At 41.7% G+C, this 23026-nt stretch overlaps 1 protein-coding gene across 1 annotated transcript; it reads right to left on the bottom strand.

The window, feature by feature from the left end:
• Window positions 1-7637: 7637 nt before the first annotated feature.
• LOC109680520 (cytochrome P450 4A11-like) lies at window positions 7638-22248 on the bottom strand. The gene is made up of 13 exons (XM_020155334.2): window positions 22118-22248; window positions 20827-21089; window positions 19459-19600; window positions 18754-18798; window positions 18171-18298; window positions 17094-17218; window positions 16585-16739; window positions 16101-16207; window positions 15822-16012; window positions 15588-15721; window positions 11589-11653; window positions 11361-11437; window positions 7638-8908 (listed from the first exon to the last, which is right to left on the bottom strand). Exons 2-13 carry the CDS (start codon window positions 21013-21015, stop codon window positions 8743-8745), a joined length of 1524 nt encoding a protein of 507 aa, XP_020010923.2. The 5' UTR covers window positions 21016-21089; window positions 22118-22248; the 3' UTR covers window positions 7638-8742.
• Between the last annotated feature and the right edge of the window lie 778 nt (window positions 22249-23026).

Genomic DNA, 23026 nt, shown 5'->3' with positions numbered 1-23026 from the left:
ATCTTTTGTTAGGTTTACACCTAGGTATTTGATTTTTTTTGAGGCTATTGTAAATGGAATTGTTTTCATATATTCTTTTTCAGTTTGTACATTGTTAGTGTATAGAAATGCTAATGATTTTTCTATGTTGATTTTATATCCTGCTACCTTGCTGTAGCTATTGATGATGTCTAGAAGCTTCTGAGTAGAGTTTTATGGGTCTTTAAGGTATAGGATCATGTTGTCTGCAAAAAGGGATATTTTGACAGTTTCTTTACCCATTTGTATTCCTTTTATTCCTTTTTCTTGCCTAATTGCTCTGGCTAGGAATTCCAGTACTATGTTGAATAGGAGTGGAGATAGTGGACATCCTTGTCTGGTTCCTGATTTTAGAGGGAATGGTTTCAGTTTTTCTCCATTAAGTATAATAATGCTGGCTGTAGGTTTGTTGTGTATAGCTTTTATAATGTTGAGGTACTTTCCTTCTATTCCTAGTTTTCAGTTTTGGATGATCATATGTATCTAGAAATCTGTCCATTTCTTTAAGATTTTCAAATTTATTTGAATATAGGTTTTTGAAGTAGTCTCTGTTGATTTCCTGGATTTCCATGGTGTTTGTTGTTATCCCCCCTTTTGCATTCCTGATTCTACTAATTTGGGTTTTTTCTTTCCTCATTTTAGTCAGGTTTGCCAGGGGTCTGTCGATCTTGTTTATTTTTTCAAAGAACCAACTTTTTGTTTCATTAATTCTTTGTATGGTTTTTTGGTTTCTATTTTGTTGATTTCAGCTCTTATTTTTATTATTTCTCTCCTTCTATTTGTTTTGGGATTTGCTTGTTCTTGTTTTTCTAGGAGTTTGAGATGTATTGTTAGGTCATTGATTTGGGATCTTTCAGTCTCTTTGATATATGCACTCATGACTCTAAACTTTCCTCTCAGTACTGCCTTTGCTCTGTCCATATGTTCCAGTAGGTTGTGTTTTCATTTTCATTGACTTCCAGGAACTTTTGATTTTCCTCTTTTATTTCATCAATGACCTATTGTTCATTAAGCAATGAGTTATTCAGTTTCCAGCTGTTTGCATGTTTTTTGTCTTTACTTTTCTTGTTGAGCTCTAGTTTTATTGCATTGTGATCAGATAGAATGCATGGTATAATTTCTATTTTCTTATATTTGCTGAGGCTTGCTTTGTACCCTAGGATATTATCTATTTTGGAGAAGGTTCCATGGGCTGCTGAGAAGAATGTATGTTGTGTAGAAGTTGGATGAAATGTTCTGTAGACATCAAGTATGTCCATTTGATCTATGGTATATTTTAGATCTAGGATTTCTTTATTGATTTTTTTGTTTGGATGACCTATCTATTGATGATAATGGGGTGTTAAAGTCTCCCATGACCACTGTGTTGGAGTTAATATATGCTTTTAGGTCTTTCAGGGTATATTTGATGAAATTGGGTGCATTGACATTGGGTGCATACAGATTGATGATTATTATTTCCTTTGGTCTATTTCCCCTTTTATTAGTATGGAATGTCCTTCTTTATCTCGTTTGATCAATGTAGTTTTCACGTCTACTTTGTCAGAGATAAATATTGCTATTCCTGCCTGTTTTCTGGTGCCATTTGCTTGATAAATCTTCTTCCAGCCTTTCATCCTAAGCCTATGCTTATTTCTATCAGTGAGATGGGTCTCTTGTAAGCAACAAATTCTTGGATCTTCCTTATTAATCCATTTCATCCAGTGGTGCCTTTTGATGGGTGAATTAAGTCCATTAACATTAAGTGTTAGTACTGATAGGTATGTGGTGATTCCTGTCATTTAGTTGTCTTAGTTGTTGAAGGTTTGATTGTGTGTACCTAAGTTGAGGTTACTCTCTACTGTCTTGGTTTTTCTTTTTCTGTAGTTTGGTACTGCCTATCCTGTCATGGTTATGTTGGGTTTCACTCTCTGTGTGCAGAAATCCCTTGAAGAATCTTTTGTAGTGATGGCTTTGTGGTCACATATTGTTTTAGTTTCTGCTTATCATGGAAGACTTTTATTGCTCCATCTATTTTGAATGACAGTTTTGCTGGGTAGAGTATCCTGGGGTTGAAGTTATTTTCATTCAATGCCTGGAAGATCTCTCCCTAAGCTCTTCTTGCTTTCAATGTTTCTGTTGAGAAGTCTGCTGTGATTTTGATGGGTTTACCTTTGTATGTTATTTGTTTTTTGTCTCTTACACCTTTAATATTCTTTCCCTAGTTTCTGAACTTGTTGTTTTAATGATGATATGTTGTGGGGTAGTTCTATTTTGATGTGGTCTGTTTGGTGTTCTGGAGGCTCCTTGCATCTGTATGGGAATAGCTTTCTCTAGATTTGGTAAATTTTCCGTTATTATTTTGTTAAATATATTATGCATTCCCTTCGCTTGCACCTCTTCTCCTTCTTCAATGCCCATGATTCTCAAGTTTGGTCTTTTGATGGAGTCAGTGAGTTCTTGCATTTTCTTTTCACAGGTCTTGAGTTGTTTAATTAATAGTTCTTTGGTTTTTCCCTTAATTACCATTTCATCTTTGAGGTCTGAGATTCTGTCTTCTGTTTGTTCTATTCTCCTGGATTGGCCTTTTGTTTTGTTTTGCAATTCTGTTTCATTCTTTTTTCTGAGGTTTTGCATACCCTGGGTTGTTTCCTCTTTAATGTTATCTATTTTTGTCCTGAGTTCATTTATGTCTTTATTAATCCTGTTCTTTGTTTCACTTTTGTGTTTATACATTTCTTCTATGGTTTCTTTTATTTCTTCTTGTGCTTTTTCAATTTCTCTATTTTTGTTGTCTTGTACATTTTGGTTGACCATATCCAGTATCATCTCTATAAAATTCTCATTGATTACCTGTAGTATTTCTTCTTTTAGATTATTCTTGTGGGCTTCATTGGGTTCTTTGGCATAGTTTATCTTCATTTTGTTGGAGTCTGGGTCTTATCTGTTTTCTTCATTTTCCTCTGGTTCCTGTACTAATTTTTTGCTGTGGGGAAACTGGTTTCCCTGTTTTTTCTGTCTTCCTGTCATTGCCGTTGGTGTTGTTATTGTCCCTGTACTGTGTGCAATTAAGTATTTTCTAGCTTGTAATAATAACAATGGTGATATTTAGACTCGAAGGGTGAGAAGAGATGGAAAGCAAAGAAGTAAAGAAAAAGGGAAAAACAAATAAATGAACAAGTAGAAAAAAACCAAACAAAGAAACAAACAAAAAAGTTTCAAATATATAAACAGGGAGAGATAGTGTACTAATCAACAGTAAGGTGAACAGACGTTAGAGAGACAGAGAGAGGATGAAAAACATCTAAAAAAATAAATGAAAAAAAATTAAAACATATTTCCATGTTCAGATGCAATAAAGTTTCAGTCTTAGTAATTTTGATGTTTGTCCCTCAGCCCCCAATCCTGGAGATGTTGTCTCAGAAGTAGTTCTGTCGTTGTCTCATCAAAAGGGAAAAAACCAAAACGAAACCGAACCAAACAAAACACAAAACAACAACAACAACAAAACACCACAAAGTGTCCCAAGTTCAAATGCAATACAGTTTCAGTAAGTTTTTCAGCATGCAGGTGTAGTTTGGTTGTTGTCTCAACAAAGGTTGTTGTCTCATAAAAAAGAGTCTGAAGACAGTTCTGTGAATGGCTGTCTGAGGCTGTGGCTCAACTGCCCGTTGCTGTCAGCCTGCTTTTCCTGGAGGCTTTATTTATTCAGATCTCAGGAGTGAGATTAACACTCACCTAGCCCCACAGGCTTTGTTTACTTAGAGTTCTCCTGGGCACAACTGCCACTGCTATAAGCTTTCCCTTTTCCAAGCACACTGAGGGAGGTGACACTGCACCAGTTTTCTCAGGCCTGTGTGTTTATTTACAGTTCACATGGGAAGTGGGTCTTCCTCGTCTCCTGTGGAGTTTTCCTCCCACTGCCACTTGTACAAGCTTTCCCGCTCCTGGTTGCTGGGCATGTGCCGCTGCTCCTGCCTTCTCCAGCCAGCTTTTTTTTTTTTATTCATATGTGCATACAATGCTTGGGTCATTTCTCCCCCCTCCCTCCACTCCCTCCCTTACCATCCACCCTGTCCCCTCCCTCTCCCCCCCACCCCCTTCATACCCGGCAGAAACTATTTTGCCCTTATCTCTAATTTTGTTGAAGAGAGAGTGTAAGCAATAGTAGGAAGGTCAAGGGTTTTTGATAGTTGAGATAAGGATAGCTATACAGGTAGTTTACTCACACTGATTTCCTGTGCATGTGTGTTACCTTCTAGGTTAATTCTTCTTGATCTAACCTTTTCTCTAGTTCCTGGTCCCCTTCTCCTATTGGCTTCAGTTGCTTTAAAGTATCTTCTTTAGTTTCTCTGTGTTGAGGGCAACAAATGCTATCTAGTTTTTTAGGTGTCTTACATATCCTCATACCTCCCTTGTGTGCTCTCGTTTTTATCTTGTGATCAAAGTCCAATTCCCTTGTTGTGTTTGCCCTTGACCTAATGTCCACATAGGAGGGAGAACATACAATTTTTGGTCTTTTGGGTCAGGCTAACCTCACTCAGAATGATGTTCTCCAATTCCATCCATTTACCAGTGAATGATAACATTTCGTTCTTCTTCATGGCTGTATAAAATTCCATTGTGTATAGATACCACATTTTCTTGATCTATTCATCAGTAGTGGGGCATCTTGGCTGTTTCCATAACTTGTACAGCAGGCTTGTGGTGAGGGATTTCTCCTTCCCCCTCTTCGGCACTCAGGGCACCCCGCCCTCTTTGCTTCGTGTCTTTTTTGTTGTTATTGCTTATTATTCAGTTTTTTTTCTGTATTTTCCCTGGGTGGGGGGTCGGTCTGTCCAGGAGGTTATGCTGATCTGGCCCAGGGTTGTCTGTGGGAGTACCACGTGCCACTTAGCTTACCTTGTGGTCTGCGTCTTCCCAAGCCATCTGGGTGCTGCTGTCTCCCTTTTGTATCTTAAGATGATGTTACCAAGACAGTTTATGTTTTTCTTGGTGCTTCTGAGCATAGGGATCCCATGTATCAGACTTTATTCCCATTTTATGACTGAATAATATTAGAATATATAGAATATGAATAACATACATATTTCCAAGAAATGATCAGCTTTTATTCCAAAGTGGCTATACCCATTTACTTTAACTTGTAGTGCATAAGACTTCCAATTTTGACACATTCTGTCCAACATTTCTTATTTTCCTTAAGTAAATAAATATAGCCACCCTAAGGAGTATCTAATTGTAGTTTTGCTTCATATTTTCTAATAATCAATAAGATTTCATGTGCTTCTATTGAATATAGCCATCTTCATTGGGGAAGTGTCTGTTCCTGTTCTGTGACCATTTTTGCAGGGTGTTGTGTTTTTATTGTTGAGTATAAGCAGTTATTTATATATTCACATTTTATTTGACAATATTCCATGCCTTCTGTGAGTTCTTTTAACTTTATAAACCATTTTTGGTTATTTTGTTTACATAGTGTAGGTAAGAATTTCTCCCTCTTGACCATCTTCCATATCTTGTGGGTCTTTGCTGTGTATCCATTTTTGTCATCCCTCTGCAATTCTGACATTGACACTTATCCTTATGTGGTTGGGTTCCCATTTTTTACTCACATGACTGGGTTCATAGTGAAAGTGAGATCTCCTTGTCCTGTCCTCTCTGAGCATGGTAACCATGAGCTTTTCTGTACCACATGATGGCATGAGAGCTGCCAAACATCTTGACCTGGACATTCCCACTGTTAGAAAATAAGAAGCATGGAAGAGGCAGAGAGACAGCTCAAACACCAGCACAGGGTTTATTGTTCAGGCAGAAGCCCTGTAGAGGGGGACCCCAGCAAGAGAGCTGGAGCCCATTGCCACACACAGGCTTGGACTAGATATAGGGGGCTAGTGGAAAAGTACCAGGAAGGTCGCTAAGGGATACATTACTGGGCAACCAAGAAAGATAAGTTATAGTTTAGGTTACTGACTGCTCAACTGTCCTTGGCACCCATCCAGTAAGACAAAGGTTAACAAGTTGTTAACCCTTTGTTAGTCTTTGGGGTCAGGTGGGAATTTCTAGTAAGCCATCTGCAAGGGGGTAGGGGGCTAGTCCTAACATGGCTGTCCTCACTGTTAACCCCAACATTCCTGCCTTTTGGTAGATAGATAGACAGATATATAGGAAAAAGGACAATGAAATTTCATTTAGCTACTTTTTGATGAGGTGAAGTTAAGGAGAGGGGTTATCAACAGGGTCTTCTTGTTATAGCAGGTCTGTTCAAGGAACAGGATTAAGTTGATCTGGGTAGTGTCCTGGATGAAAGTCTGGAGCCTTTAGCCCAGGAAGATCACTGTCCCCAGCAGTCCATTATTTGTTGTCGGAGGTTGAGGCATTGGCTTCTGGTGCCAAGCACCCGGCCTTGTCCACCCCCTGCAGCAGCATGCATCCTGTTGCGATTGGCTCTGTGGACAGGGTCGAGTGGGAGTTTCTAGTAAGCCACCTGCAATAGGGAAGGGACTCTGGTCCTAACACGGTTGTCCTCACTGTTAACCCTAACACCCAGCGCATTAGCTTGATCCAAATCTTTTGCCCAGCACTAAGTGTCCAGTCTGCTTTTGAATGTTCCTTCTAGTCCATTGTCCTGGGAAGACAAAGGACTGGAAGGAAGACCTTGAGTGCAAGCCTGTTGGGGAATAAGGGTGATGATTGAAGGAAGCCCTTTAAGCAGAGAGCTCCAGGAAGCTCTGTTTATGGCATCTAGGTCCCTGGGTTATGAATGGTTGGCTAAATAGAGGAACCTCTCAGTCCCTGTTCCCAGAAGTAGCAAGAGAAGCAAGATCTGATAAAAATAAGGAAGCCTGGTAGAAGTTCACAGGAGGCTGGGTGAGGCAGCTTGGCACATGGTCATGAGCACCAACAATCAGGTAGTAATCAGGTATAGGTAGGACTGTTGAGTTTTTGTCTCCTTCAGGATGATCAGTGAGGGGAGCAGGAAATCACCAAGGGGCTATCTAGTTTGGAAGGACCTGTTTTAGAGCTGACATCTTCTCCCACCAGTCAGATCTCTGCCTCTCCTGGCTCTCTGGCTCTTCCCAGTCCTTTCTGGACAGATGTCCACTTCTTGAGCCTTCTGAGGGACTTTCAGTTTCTTTATGTGAGGAAAGCTGTCAAGTGACTGATGATATGATCAGGCTGGGCTCTCTTCACATGCCTCATTGGGATTGTGAAGTGGAGGGTCCCTGAGTTTATCATGAATGACTCTGTCTGAAGACTTCCCCAATTAGCTTTAAGCAGGCTCTACCTTGTTACTGTTTTTAAAAATGTAATGAGGGGAACATTAGTCCTTGACTAGACTAAAGGCCTAGTGTTTTTCCCCATCTGGTGTGAGCTCCTGACTTCCCAGAACAGAACCTTTGTCTAAATTCAGCTATACCAGAGCCTCAGCAGATAGGCAGGTGTGGGACATCATGGGTCACCTGGGTGAGACTTCCTGGAATATGTGGGTCACTTCACGTTGATTTGGACTTCTGGCACCTCAGGGCAGATGCCATATACTTCTCCTTCCCCAGAGAGGACTTGTCTCCTTTGGATCTCTGATCATCCAGCTCTCTCTTTTCCTTCCATCTCCTACCAAGGAAAGATAGGCATGACACTCCACCTTATGTGCTTTATTGAGGGGAGAAGGGAAGATGGGAAGACACATGTGAGAGACAATCAGTTGGACAGGTCAGGTGAAAGTCAGGGAAGGACTGAGCAAAGCTGATTAATAGTTTCCCAATGTATACATGTCTTGATCCTGGGAGGAAAATTCTTATGTCCCATATTATCACTGTGGGTACAATGTAGTCACAAAGATCATTAAAATAGAGAGATAAAGTAAAGACAAGCAGGGAGATTTTTTTTCATTCATATATGCATACAATGTTTGGGTTATTTCTCCTCCTTTCCCCCCCTCTTACCCCCCCGCCCCTTCCCTCTCCCCCCATCCCCTCACTACCTGGCAGAAACTATTTTGCCCTTATCTCTAATTTTGTTGAAGAGAGAGTATAAGCAATAATAGTAAGGACCAAAGGTTTTTGCTAGTTGAGATAAGGATAGCTATACAGGGAGTTGACTTGCATTGATTTCCTGTGCATGTGTGTTACCTTCTAGGTTAATTCTTTTTGATCTAACCTTTTCTCTAGTTCCTGGTCCCCTTCTCCTATTGGCCTCAGTAAGCAGGAAGATTTAAAGATGCTGCTGGATTTGAATATTGAAGAAAGATCCTGAAACCTAGCATGCAGCTCTAGATAATGGAAATGGGAAATCGGAGGCACACCAGCAGCACTAGAGGTTCAGAACCTTTCAATTACCATGGTTTGTCCCTATGAAATATAGTTAAAATTCTGATTTCATAAAGGATTAGATTTCTGTCATTTAAAGACACTAACATTGCCATAATTATTTATAATCCAGTACCAACCTCAAGTAGCAGAAAGAGAAAAAACATGTTGAGGGTCAGGCAGGCTAGAGGGCAGACAGGTGACCAGGTGGGAGACAGGTACACAGAAGCAAGCAGGGCTCCAGGAAGAATGTGGGAGAGAAAAGGGCAGATAAGCAGGAGGACTGGAACCATGACAGCAAGCAGTTGGAAGAAGGGAAAGTGGGTAGAGAGAAAGCATGATGTGTACACATGGGTAAGAGGTACGAGTTGGTGACAGAAAGACAAGATAATACTCATGAGACTGACAGAGATTCTCGTTGTCCCCAGCAAGATTATTAGAGCTTCCTAAGGTACAGGTGGATCCCATTCTTGGACTTCAAGACAATTCGTGCCATAGGTTCAGGGATCCTTGTGGAATCTGGCAGCAGCTCAAAGCGGAGCAGGGTCAGGGCCACGGCCACTTTCAGCTCATTCATAGCAAATCGTTTCCCAATGCAATTCCTGGACCAGATAGGGAAAGTGAAATGAGACGTGGCTTTAGGCCCTGTTCTGACCTGGGCAGGCATTGGCCCCTGAGTTTCAGCCTATAGCTGGGCATTCAGGGTTCTCCTCCTTTGGCCCATCCTGACTTCTTTTCTTACAGGTCACATATACACCTCTACACCAGGCCTTTGTTCATACCCTCCTGCCCTTTGGCAAGGTTTCTACTTCTTCAAGGGATTGCCCTGAATTCTTCTCTGAGAGGCATGAAATCTCTTTTAGGATTTGCCAATATTCCAATTGACAGACTCTGTCAATATTTTTATTTATTTATTTACAACCTTGGGGCTTGAACTCAGGGCCTTCACCTTGAGCCCTCTCCACCAGTCCAATTTTTTGTGATAGAATTTTTTGAAATAGGGTCTCATGAACTATTTTCTCAAGCTGGCTTTGAACTGAGACCCTACTGATCTGTTTCCTGAGTAGCTAGGATTACAAGTGTGAGCCACCGTCACCCAGCAATATTATTCATTTTACAGTAAATCATTTTTTGATTCCTAGATTTTCTGCACTATGATTTCTGGCTCCCCAGTATGGCAGTTATTGGTCAAAGCAACATGGGGATGTGCGGTCATATTCCCAGGGATCACCATCTATGGGGACAAAGGATTCTGACCCTGAGAGAGGAGTCAGATAGTAGTCGAGAAGTTCTGAGAAGTGGCTGTACATTGGGAAATCTCAAGATGCAGCCCCACCTGCCTGCCCCTCACCCTCAGTCCACCAACACCTGAAGCTACATAATTCTACTCCAGAAATGTCCCCACTTGCCAACCTTTAGTGTCCTCTCCTGGACTTCTCTGTTCTCTGTAACCCTTTCCCTCCACACTGATACTCTCATGTCCTCCATCAGGTAGGACAGTGTCCAAATGCCCCAGCTACAGCCACACTCACTCTGGGCTGCTGCTTCCCCACCTCCTACCTGTCCCGTCCCACTTCCTACCTCAGTTCATGTTGTTGAAGTCACTGAGAATATCCTCCATCCACTTCTGCCAGGCTCAGGCCAATGACCAGCTGGCCCTCACACCTTGCTGGCTGACCCCTTCCCTCCCATATTTCCAAGACAGCATCAGTGCTTTATTCAAGGACCTTTCACTGTCAAGGCCCTCAACATTGCCAGGAATGTGGAACATTGCATGAACTATTCATTGAGTGAATGAACATGAAAGAATGAAGGAACGAATGATATGTGTCTCCTGTATTGGTGTCTGATTCTGTACACCTTTCTGTTCTTGTCACTGAACCAGTTGCAGTAATCTGCATCTCTATGTTCCCTTCTCCCAGCTGAGGTCTTAGCACAGAGAGACATACTTTGCAATACTTTTGTGTATGAATTAATTTAGTTGAAATTTTAATAGAGTAACATGGAATCGAATACATGGATGGCAAATAATTCTAGCTAGTATTTGAGCTACTTAATAACTTCCCTGTCCTCTAATGGCCATCATGATTTGCAAATAGTTTCCTTGAAGAAGTGTTCCTCTCTGGGTAAACTTTATCCTAGAAATCTGCCTCTTTTAATCATGCTTAAAGCCTGTTCTGTGAAAGTTGATTCGTCATTGTAGAATTCATAAAATTATTAACTCAGAAAAATCTTTCTTTTAATTACTTACAAGATTCATAGCAATTCACATTCCACAGCACAGCTTGGGCTTTAGGATTTTCACAGCAGCCCTTTTGGAACTTGATGGTCCCACTCAATAGCTATGTCAAGCTGGTTTGCCTTTGCATACACCAGAATGCTCTTTTGTGTCATAACTGAATAGTGGGGTTTTCTCTCAGAGGTTGTTTAGTGTCCTCATGCTTGTATTATTCTACCCTTGGTGTAGATGATTCTTGGTGTAGATGCTGTTTTAGAGGTCCCTCTCTATGTGTAGAATTTTGCTGATGCCCAAAATGAGTGAGATGACATTTGTCAGTGTCTGTCTTTCTACAATGTGCTATGAACTTTCACAAACATGGTTTCTACAGCAGATTTGTTGATTCTAGATATATGAAAAAATTTCAATGACTCGTTGCAGTGGCCAACTGGCAAATTAGGAAAGTGAGAAAAGACAGAAATATTTAAAATTTCTGACAACTGAAGAAAACAAACACCTGAGGGTTAATTTACAAGAGAAAATCCAATTCTAAAAAATAACAGAAATGAAGAAAATTAAATACAATAAAAAATTTGGAGCACACACTGACACCAACTCTTGCCTAGGCATTGGGTCAAAACCTCTATGATATGTCCTAAAATGCTGCCTTTCTTTTGGGCAAAGATATACCCAAAAGATGCTTCATGCCCACAAACATCAACAGTCAAAGGCATGCTTACATAGGCCACATAGGAACCTAGAGGATCACAAATATCACGTATGTGCCCAGAGACTCCCCTTTTTTCTCACCCATTACTACACAAAGGACACCTCACCTTGATCCTCCTGAGAAGGGCAGGAATGAGTGACTGTGTTGGGCAGAATCTGGTGCAAACCGGGAAGGATCAAACACCTGGTGTGAGAGCAGCAGGGTCAGGACAGGTAGGGCTCAAGCCTACTTTTCTAACCCATGAGGTGACAGAATGCATGGAGTTAGGAGTGGGAGGAGACATTTGTTCTCAGAGATCTTAGCCTCCCCTCTTCACTTTCCAGGGCCCTCATACCTCAGGATTTGGCCACACCTTTGGATTGTGGTGAAGGGCATAAAAGGAGAGCACAAGTATTACACCTGTGGGATAAGTAGGAGACAAAAGAATGGTTATGCCAATGGGGTAAGGCTCTGGTCTTACCACATCAACATGGAAATGGCCTGGGTGCAAGGTATCAACACTTTCAGCATAATGATCCTATTATAGAGAGCAAGATACAGCACCTAGAGCGGTTAGGGGCAGAAAAACCATGACCTAGAAATTAGAGCAAGAAAACACTGTAGTAAGTGAAGCGATAACTCACACTCATCAAATGTCTTCCATGAGCATTTACAGAATGCACATTAACTCACTCAGCATTCAAAAGCAACCCTCTCAGAGCAAACTTTTATTATTTTCTTCTTTTTGTTTTAGTTTTTATTAGCATATATTAATTACAGAAAATGATGAGTTTCATTATGACATTTTATTAGCATGCATTAACTGTACAAAATCAGTTTTGATATGTTATTTTCATATATGTACTAATCTACTTTGATCATAATCACCTATTACCCTCTCATGTCCCCTCACCCTTCCACCTGATCCTGTTCCTCTTCTCAAATAGTTCTGCTTCCACTTTCATGTCTTTTTCTTTTAAAATCTAAACTCTGCATATGTCATTAACTGCCTGTGTTGTCTTCTAAAGGTTCTGTTAAGTTGTGATTTCATTTTCATTTGATTCTGGGAATTTTTAAATTTATTCTCTGATTTCTTCAAAGACTCACTACAAGTCATTCAAAAGGGTACTGTTCAGTCCCCAGGTGTTTGCATAGTTTCTGTAGTCTCTATTGCTATTGATTTCTAATTTTATTCCATTATGACCTGATAAGATACAAGAAATGATTTCACTTTTTTATTTGTTAAGACTTCATTTATGACCTAAAATATGATCTGTTTTGGAGAATGTTTCATGGGTTGTTGAGAAAAATGTGCTTTTACGTAGCTGTGGGATGGACTATTCTGTAAAGGTCTTTTAATTCCAATAGACCTAATACAACTGCAGCAATATTATGAAACCCTGATTACACTAACGGGAGGTCACACAAAGGAGGGGTAGAGTAAAAAGAAGGAAACTAAGAACTTAAATATGGTTCATATACTCTCTATACAAGAATGAATATAGAAATGTTAAACCGACAGAAACCATCAGTAAGGTACTAAGGTAGAATGAAGAAAATTAGAGGAGACAAACCAATTGGGATTATAGTAGATATATACATGGAAATATCACAAGGAAATTCCCTTTGTAAATACCTTTATCTCAAGCAATCAAAACCGTGTTGTTTTTTCTTTTTGTCTTTTACCTTTTTTCTTCTACAAAATTTGAGAACAGGAGGATGGACCAGGTCCTTCATAGGGGTAGAGGTGACCTGGCACCAGTGGGAGGGGATGGTGGTAGAGAAAGTAGGTAGGAGGGTCAATATGGTGCAAAATATGTGTACACATGTCCATAAATGCAAAATTGATACCTGTTGAAACTATTCCAGGAATGGGGGGAGATAAAGGAGAGCTGTAGAAGGGGTGAATTCAAGTATGATATATTTGATACATTGTAAGAACCTTTGTAAATGCCACAATATACCCCCATCCATCACAGCAGTGAAGAAAAAATAAAAGAAAAAGAAAAAATTGTCTGTTAATTCCAATTGATCTAACTCAGAAGTTTCTTTGTTGATTTTTTTTGTTGTTGTTGGATATCTATTAGAGTGAATGGGCTATTGAAGTCACCCACTATTATTGTATCAGGACCTATATGACCCTATATGTCAATTAGTGTTTGTTTTATGAAATTGGGTGCACAAAGTTGGGTCCACATTTAAAATTGTTTTATTTTCTTGATGGGTTGTTCCCTTTTTTAATATGTAGTAACCATTTTTATCCCTTCTGACTAATTTTGGCCTTAATTCTACTTTGTTAGATATGAGTATGCCTGCTCCTGCCTTCTTTCAGGTTCCTTTTTCTTGGAATATCATTTTCCATCCTTTCACTTCTAGTCTGTGCATGCCTTTGCCAGCAAGTTGAGTTTCTTACGGACAACAAATATATGTTCTTCCCTCTTCTTGATGGAGGTTTTCTGGTTTAGTGGGTAATAGTGTTTGATTCTTTCCTACTTCACTTTTCTTTACATATTCTCCTAGTGAGATTTATTATTTCTTAAGCTCCTGTGCTTGCATAATCTTTCTTCTTCTTCTTTGTGTGGTGTTACATTAAGTATCTTTTGCAATACTGGCTTAATGATCATGATTCGTTTTAGTTTATACTTTCATGGAATATTTTATTTCTCCTTCATTTTTAAAGGATAGCTTTCCTGGATATAGTAGTCTTGGTTGGCAGTTATTTTGTTTCAGGGCTTGAAATAGATATATGCACATTATACTGGCCTTTAAGATTTCCATTGAGAAGCCTGCTGTTGTTCTGATAGGCTTGCCCTTGTAAGTAACTTAGCATTTCTCTCTTGCAGCTTTTGGTTTTCTTGCTTTGTTCTGTACTCTTGGCATTTTAACTGTATTATGATGTGGATAGGTTCTTTTCTACTGGGACTTCAAAATATCTAATGTACTTTTTATGTCCATTATTCCTCTAGATTTAGGGAATTTCCTGCTAAAATTTCATTGAGTAGCTTTTCTATGTTGGAGAAACTCAGTGATGCACCAGACCTGAGCTCTCAGTCCCCCTGAGATCAAAGCTCTCAGGCAGCAAAATACATGGGGCAGGGAGGCAGTTCTAGAGGCTAAGAAAACTCAGGCAATGGGGTTTACTTCTTGACACAGAGGTCATGGCCACCAACCACTGTGCTCTAAGCATAATCCAAGATGCCTCCTTCTTAAACTTCTCAGAGGTCTATGTATGGCCCTTGCCCTCTACATGGGTCCCTCCAAGTCTTCCTCACACCCAGACACTGTGGCCCTTTGCATGGTGCCCTCATGCTCCCTGAGTTGATACCATCCCTTGTTTTCAGGTTTCCAGTGCAGCTCAGTCTCAAACAATAGGCCTCCTCTCAAGATGGCATCCAGCTGTAACCTCTGAGACATGAGGAGTTATGAAATGGATTTATTTTCCAATGGTGGCCTGCAATGCAGGAGGAATTACTGTCACACCAAACCTCTGCACTGGATTTATGGCTTGTAAGAAGTGTCAGCTTATCCTGAGGCTAGGACTGCCAATCTGTTTTTGGGTTGACTGGTTCATATTGTGGTTGTAACTTTGGGCCCCCTTTCCTCTTGGGAGCCAAGGTTGGAGCTCCAAGCTGCTTGTGACTTTTTCTGTGCAGTCTTTTTGATTCCCTGTTCTGTTTACCTGTGCTGCTACCTCGTTCAAGATTTATTGATGTCATTCCGCTCTTTCTCTCTTTAGACTACCACCTGTTCTTTGTTACCTTGACTCTTCTTATTCATGGAGTCATACAGAGGAAAATTCTAAACTGCCAATTTACCACAGAAGATACATCGTTTTATATCTATTTTTCACGTGAGATTCCAAAGTCTCAGAAGGTTGATTGTCTTTCCTATGTTCATACAGCTTTGATGCAGCATAGGGAAAATCATACTGGATGGGGAGTGAGCTAATGGGTGTTTTCCTACCATGGTATGGGTCTCAGATCTAGTCATCAGCTGCTCTTTTCAACCAAGCTGAGGATTCCTCAGACAGGACCACATTTCTTCCATGACATGGGATTTCCTGACTTGCCTTCAATCATGGAAAGAACCATAGCATTTTAGACCTTCTCTGATTCTCTCTCCATGAAAATGTGAAGCAATGAAAATTTTAGGGCTAATGTCTGGCAGTTGACATAGAGGCTGATATTTTTTATTGATTTTTTTTGCTGAACCCAAGCTCTGTGTTAAGCATTTCTATGTAAAGGCCCAAATTACTAATGAAGAAAGGGAGAGTCAGTGAGGTACACAACTGCAAAGCCCATGTAGATTCCTGTCCCTCCCTTTTCCTTAGTGAATAGGTCTGGGAATCTCATACCTTTGGGTAAGGAGCGTCCATCAGGGAAGGTGACAGGCTTGCTCAGTTCCCTGCTTACACCTGGTACTGGTGGATAGAGCCTCATTGCCTCCTTGATGCACATGGTGGTATAGGGCATCTGGTCCAGGTGGTCCCTGAAATGAAACACATTTGAATGGCAGACAGGACCCAGGTAGACCAGGTTTTGCCCCACCTCACAAACAGGCCTTTCCCTACCCTTGAGCTCTCACTCACCAGGTAATGGAGGCTCCATCCCCCAGGAGACTTTGGACCTCCTCCCTGCACATCTGCTGATGTTTGGGATGCATGGCTAGAGCATAGAAGATCCAGGAGAGGCCACTGGCAGTGGTGTCATGACCCTCAAACATGAATGTGTCCACCTCAGCACGTAGGTCTTTGTCAGACAAACCTTTCCCATTCTCCATCTGGGGGAGGTCATAGTGAGAGATTAGGGTTTGTCCCTCACTCTTTGGTTCTGAGTAAAGCCTCAGGCCTCTTCCTCTACACACTCACTCTGGCAAACAGGAGGATGTCCAGGAAATCCAAATGTCTCTTCCTTTTGACTTTTTCCAGCTCTCCCTCATCCTGCAGCTGAGCCTTCCTCAGCTTGATCACTCGGTCTGTCCCAGAGAACAGTTACCAGGTGAACTAAATGCCCCAGAAACTCCCAGTTTCCCTATTCTGGGTGCCCAGCAAAGCCCAGGAGCATGCAGGTTAGAGGTGGAGACTAGCACATTTGCTGCAGATCGGGCCTCCCTTCAGGAACACAGCCATGGAGCCTCTGTTGCATGCCATTGGAATAGGTCTCATTTCATGTCACCAATGTGATGTCCCAGATAACCCTTGCATAGCATGTGGCACTCTAATATCTTAATTCTCTTTCATTTGTGTAGTGTCCCAGGTCCTTCAAGGGCACTGGAGGACCTGGCTTTCACTGAGAGGTCATGGCTCGCTTCTTTGGGCTGATCTGCTCAAGGACAAGATAAAGGAGAATGACCTGTGTGTTCATGGGCAATTTGGCAGGACCGGTGGGACAAGCGTCCATCAGAGGTCAGCTTGTAGATCGTATCATTCTGGTAAAAGGCATTTCTCACTCGGAAGAAAAAGAGGTTGTTCAGGTCCCCGATAGCTTGGAGATAGGTCTGGGAATTCCTGGGGAGAATATACAGAATATAATGGAGATGAGGAGGTCTGCCTCAGAGGCAGATTGGTGATTCCCTCAATTGTGTTCACAGGGAACACTGGGACACTCGTTACTCTGTTTTACAGCCTTTGTGATCCTTATAGCCTTAAAAGATGGTATGACCAGCCATGCTTCCACCTTTTCTGGGGATCAGCACTGTGTGTAGGATTTGGTCTGCTGTGGAATTAGAACTTGGCCTGGAATTGGCAACAGAATCTTGGTTCACATGAAGGTGAGCATAAAAGCTGCCCCACCTGCTTGTCAGGTAAGTCCACATCACTTGGTTAAGACAAAGACACAGCAACTGAAGGGTTGTCACTGACCTGTCCAATTGGACACTACCCTGGTGACTGAAGGCACACTTCATGATAGTGTCCAGTGTCATTAAGGAGACATGTTGGAAGATCTCCAGAGAGGAGTCCTGGCTGATGAGCTGCTCCCATTTGTCCTGTGATGGGAAGGGATATTGAAAGTTTCATTATCCCCAAGAGATCTGTACCAAAGAGACTAGGATCCTTCCATATCTCCAGATATTCTGCTCTAAATTCCTGAGACAGATGCTTTTTAGGAAATTGTGAAATCTGATGTGTATTTTTTCACAAATTTTATTACAATTTTATTTATTTTATTATAAATTTTATTACAAATATGTTCAGTTGAACATATTTTCATATAACAGCTAGTGACATTTTGAATTTTGGGAATCATTTATGACCTTTCAGTTGATAATAAAGTCCCCAGAGTACTCTCCAGTTTTCTGAAAGATTTGAAAAATGGGTGAAATTCAAAATATGAAAACAAAGTGTGTCAAGGAAAGGCTTCCTTGGGTTTGCTTGCACACTCCTATTAGGGGCCATTCTGGACTTCAGTTCCTTTCATTCATCAAAAGTTTCCTGAGCACTGTCAGGTCAGAAATCAGATTTCTGATTGGAGGTGATTGTATGGAATGTTTAGCTATGAGAATGTGCACTTGGTGTCCATTTCACTACATGAGACACTAGTATCCATTCAGATGTCCTGGGCCCCAGGCCAGAGCCTGATTGAATGACATCCTGGGAAGTCCCCTTGTCACCAAAGCATTGCCAGACTAGTCAGAAACAGGTAGTCTGACTGCCTGGTTGAGATGACTACTTCCTGGTTCACTGAGTGGAGGACCTGGAGGTAGGATGGTAAGAGCCTGTGTGCACCATGACACTCTTTGTCTCAGAAATAGCACAGTGTGGCTCAATCTTGGTGGCAGGGTCCTTTCTGTCCATTTACTTTGAAAAAGCTGCTTTCACAGCAATGACTTTATAGCATTGTTCCATGTGACTATGTCTGACGGCTTATGCGGTGGACAGTGGGATCTGAGTGTGTGCTGTGAGTGGGTGTTTGGACATGAGAGGGAGAGACAGACTCACCAGCATAACTCGGACAGAGTCTGCCATGATTCCCACGTAGGGCATCAGGACGTCATAGTGGAAGGCTGGAGTCAACATGCGTCGGTGCTGGAACCATGTCTGCCCATTCAAGAGGAGCAAGCCTTCCCCTGGACCAGAGATAGTTGTGCTCATAGATGTTTGTGATGGGAACAGAGGAACAATGGGACAATTTGGGAAAGAAAGATGATCATACTCCTGAGGGCAGTATTTCTTGGACAAAAATAGAAAATTTGGTACTTTTCAGGAATGTGAACTTCTGAATTCGGGTGGTTCATGATATCATGACAGATGTCAATAAGGATTTAAGAGACCTCACTGCAGGGCATGGAGGGACTTACACAAATGTAAGGCTGAAAATGTTTGGAGACAACATGGAGCTGCTGAGCCTCCGGAGGCCTCATACCAGCATAAGGAAGAGGTGAGGGTCTGGATAGAAGATCAGAAATGAGGCTTCGATTTTGTAATGGATCATAGTAATGGCCTGTCACCTGTTGTTCTCAGTGGTCTAAGGAACAGTGAACCTATGTGAAGAGTGGCTGCAGTCCTAATCAGAGGTACATACCAATCCAAGGAGCCAAGAATCGATAGGAGCTACGAGCTTTAGGGTCTGAAAAGAAATCGAGAATATTTATTGGAAACAATGGAAAATGATGCAGACCTGAGGCAGCTGTTGTTCAGACCAGTGGCAGCCGTGAAATCTTGATAATTGTCACTTAGCAGTTTGTCCCATGTCATCTCTTGCTACCTTCCAACCTCTTCTATTTCTGTCATGACGTCAACTGTGCTTAAGAAAGCAGACTCCATGTTCCAGAGTTCAACATCCCCAGGAATTGGACAGAAAGTTGATGAGGAACATAGGCCTCGTCCTCAATGCCAAAGAATAGGAAAGGTCCTTGTAGTTTTTCTACAATGGGTGGTAGATTAGTCATTCCAGAACAAATGACAATTAGAGGTTTCAAACCCAAATCAGAGTGGATATGAAGGGTTTTTTTTCATATACAAGGTATAACTTGTTAACCTAATTTAGTTTATAAAAAGATGGGGGGGGGGGGGAGACAAAATTGAGCCCTGCACAGCTGCTTTAATGTCTAAGGACCATGTATTATGTAAGTAGTATTGGCTCTATGCTGGGTTTTGGCAGGGAGAATGGTAGGTAGTACTCAGACCCTGATGGGTGAACTGCCACTTCTTTCTGGAATTTCACAGACCCAGGGCTTAAATCCAGCAGGAAATATCTACTTTTGGTAGGATGGCATTTCACTCTCACCTGTTCTCCCCAGAATGATCTTCATGTAGTCAGGGTCATAGACGATGAAACGCACTTTGCTCCCCCAAAGCCACTGTGGGCATCCACTTGGGAATTTCTCTACCCATGTCAGAATCTCTTGTAGCTCCTGGTCACTTTGGATCTGACATCATTGAAAGGTAAATCATTAAATATCATCTTTTGTTTTAGTTCTTGAACTACAGTGAAGGTCAGGATGACCACAGCAATATAGTTCTGGATGTTTCAGTGGAAGTCAGGAATTGGAGTCATTTGATGATCTATGTATGCCATTACCTAACCTTTGCTGTCCCCTACAACTATCCCTGAGCCAGATTGTGGCCTTGTGGGAGGAAGTTATGCACCTAGAGGACCTATGGGTGTTAGAGCATAACTCTGCACAAACTCTACATCCTCCATATCAAGTGTGGTCAGTGCACAATCCCTGCTGAGTGACTTTCCATGCAGCATCTCACCTAACACTGTACCCCTTACCCACAGGATTGGAGTGCAAGGGGTCAGCATTGATCTTCCCCTGTTTCAGGCTGCTCTTTTCCCTTCTTCTGGGGTGATTTCATAGACCTGTGCCAGGCCCTGTGTTGGACACTGGAGTACATGTTGTAGTCAGCTCCAGTTATAGTGCGGGGTATGTTGAAAGACATCCCAGAGATAAACAGACCCTGATTAATGGGTAACTCTAGAATCAGTCCTTCTCTATCACCAGCAGGACATCATGCATTTGTCCCCTTCACAGATGCCATGATCTTACATATACCAGCCTGTAAATCTCCCATTTTGGAATTTCCCTCAATCTTGCGCAAACCTAGTCATTGATTCTTCAACTTGACATCATCCACTCAGCCCAGCAGGATGAATTCTTTTCCTGTGTCCTGACACCCATAGGTTCAAGTCTGTCATCACCATAAACTGAGAACCCTGAAGGATAGGGATTCCCTAGGGCTGATGTCTCTGTTCTCAGGCAATCTGTGCCAGGAACAGACAATCACACTGAGTGACTGGGTCAGGGAACCATCTAGAAGGCTGATTCTTACAGAACAGCTTAGGCTGCTGGAAATGCTCATCCTGGAGAGGAAATCCGGGAAGGACCACAGCCCTGCAAGTGCACAGCTGCCAGGGAAGATGATAGACCTGCATAAGGAAGGAGTGTGGCTAGATCTGATTAACAGCAGGATGGACTTCTTGTGAGGTAGTGAGCTCTCTGTCACTGAGATGAGCTCAGTCTGAGAGATGTGTGGGTGTTCCATGGAGGCCTGTCCAATTTATACAGCAGACTTTTTGCTGATTTGCTGCCCAATCTCTGAGAGCCCAACCTCCTTGCCTTCCCACTTCCCTTCCCTTGTCCCATCTTACCTTGTGCCCAAAGACCCAGTGGGAGGGTGGAGATGGGAACTCCTGGAAGGCTTTGAGTAGCCGCTGTCTTTGCAGGTGGTGCTGGGCTACCTTGAACAACAGCAGAAGTAGGCTGAGCAGGGAGGCCACTTGGAAGAACCCAGAGATGCTGCCTGAGAAGATGGTGGGGCTAGGTGCAGAGACACTCATGGTGCAACAGCTTCTGAATCACTGTCAGTGAACATCCAATACTTCTCTAGTCCTAAAAGGATTGCCCTGCCTACCTGTGGGAGGGAGAAAGATGATCTCAAAGTCCAGAGTTGATTAACCAGATAATACAGCTCGGGACCAAAGCTTTATCAAATAACTATGTCAATAGCTACTTTCCCCTCTCCATATTGCTTATAAGTATTTACTGAGCACCTACTATGTACTAGTTAGTATCCTGGTTGACAAGAGGGACAAAATGAACAAACGAACCCAGACTTCAAGGAATTCATTGTCTAATTTACCTGTCAACAGGTGAGGCTGTTTGTGCTAGCATTATTATTCTAGGCATGAGAAAATTATTACAAAGAGGATAATTGAGGTGTTAAGAGGAAACAGTCATTGGCAGTGCAGAAAGGGAATAAAATCTTTTCCTATTGCACTCCAAAGCTGCCTTCCTCAGCTTCCTCTGGAATGTTCCTTGGGACTTGTCATGTCCACGTTACAACTCTGCATTGGACTTGGATTCAGGAGGCTCAAGACTCAGGTCAGCTTCTCTACATATATAGTCAGTAACTTATCCTCTCTGAATCTAGTGGTTTATTTTTAAGGTGGGATAATGATTCCTTTCTGAAATGTCCCATAAGACAGTTCATACTTTCAGTCACTCAACAAACTCAATGGAAATTTCTTAACCTCACAGAAGGAAGAAAAATAAATCAGTACATTGAATATAATAAGGCTGTATTGCAAGAATGAAATGTCCACCAGGGAAAGAGAAATCTGAAACAGAAGAATAGGGTCTTAAGCGATGAGTAGGAGTTCACACAGGTAGAGGGTTCTAGGTGCTGGTGATCGTTACCAACAGAGTTAAGCAGAGCAAGGAATACATCTTGTTCACCTTCAAGTTCCTTACCCTCACTTTTTCATGACCCCTTAAGGCCAAATTCAATCTACAGAATTCAGAGAGTAAAACACAAAACATATTTTGGGAGGAAATCCTTGGACATCAGTTTTCCAAGGGGCTAGGCATTTACACAGGGCCCGAGTGCTTCACCCATCCAAGTGCTCTTTCTGAATACCTTCCTGTGCTATAAACACTTACATTTTGACAGGTAATTCATTAATCGACTTGTGGATTCTTTTGTTTCTTTCCTGAATCCTGAGTCCTGCCAGATCTCAAGGACAGAGGGTCATGCCACTATTTATACCTTATTTCACTCAACTTTGCCCCCATCTTGAGATTATTTTCTACTAGAGTTTTTTAAACCTATAATCATTAACATCTGGTGAGGACTCTATGTTCAGGAAAATGATCAAATCTTCATCTATTTCATCTCACAAACATCCTACAAAATGGTAAAAAGAAAAAACCCTCATAATAGAGACAGAAAATCCAAGGTAGAAAGGCTGCTTGCTTGCCCAGGATCATCCAGCAGGTAAGAGGTACAGTCAGATTCTAACCCAGACGATTTGGTTCCAGATAGTTTATTGTTAACCTTTAATGAGGAGATGGTGAGGATTAGGCTGAGTGTCTGATTCATATGGTAGCCAACTTTACAGGAAGAATTTCACCCTTACTGTGTTTCATCTACTGTTTGCAAGTAGCAGGAAGATGTGACAGAATATATATTCCAGATTTTGACACAAATGCAGGCCTCACTGTCCAGGGAAGCTCCTGTGAGAGGGTGTATAGGAAACCAATTATGACTGTGCTGGTTGTGTGCAGCCATTGAAAATGATACTCATGGGGAATTTTGAAAAATCTGAGCAAAGCTTGCAACAAAGTAATGAAAGTGTAATATAGAGTAGAATGCAGAGTACAGACTTAAGTCTCAGAAAAATTGTCTTTGGTAGGTGAAGATTTACTTACAAGTAAACATCTTTCCCATCTTTTTGGTGTCCAGACACCCCAACCTAAGACTCCCGGGAGGCTGTAAATATGCAGTGTACGTGCTTGTGCTTCCTGTAACGTGGAGCGGAGGCCTGGGACAATCAATGGTGCCCAATAAAT

The sequence above is a fragment of the Castor canadensis genome, chromosome 7 (genome assembly GCF_047511655.1).
Source record: "Castor canadensis chromosome 7, mCasCan1.hap1v2, whole genome shotgun sequence".
Lineage (NCBI taxonomy): Eukaryota > Metazoa > Chordata > Mammalia > Rodentia > Castoridae > Castor > Castor canadensis.
This window is presented reverse-complemented; position numbering and strand designations above follow the sequence as displayed.

Excerpts from the sequence above, each read along its gene's own strand:
- LOC109680520 (XM_020155334.2), bottom strand. The coding sequence starts at position 21,015 with ATGAGTGTCTCTGCACCTAGCCCCACCATCTTCTCAGGCAGCATCTCT. Across the intron at positions 17,219-18,170 it reads ACTCTGTCCGAGTTATGCTG|GACAAATGGGAGCAGCTCAT; the intron begins GTGAGTCTGTCT and ends TTCCCATCACAG. Across the intron at positions 16,208-16,584 it reads AATTGCCCATGAACACACAG|ACCGAGTGATCAAGCTGAGG; the intron begins GTCATTCTCCTT and ends TCTCTGGGACAG.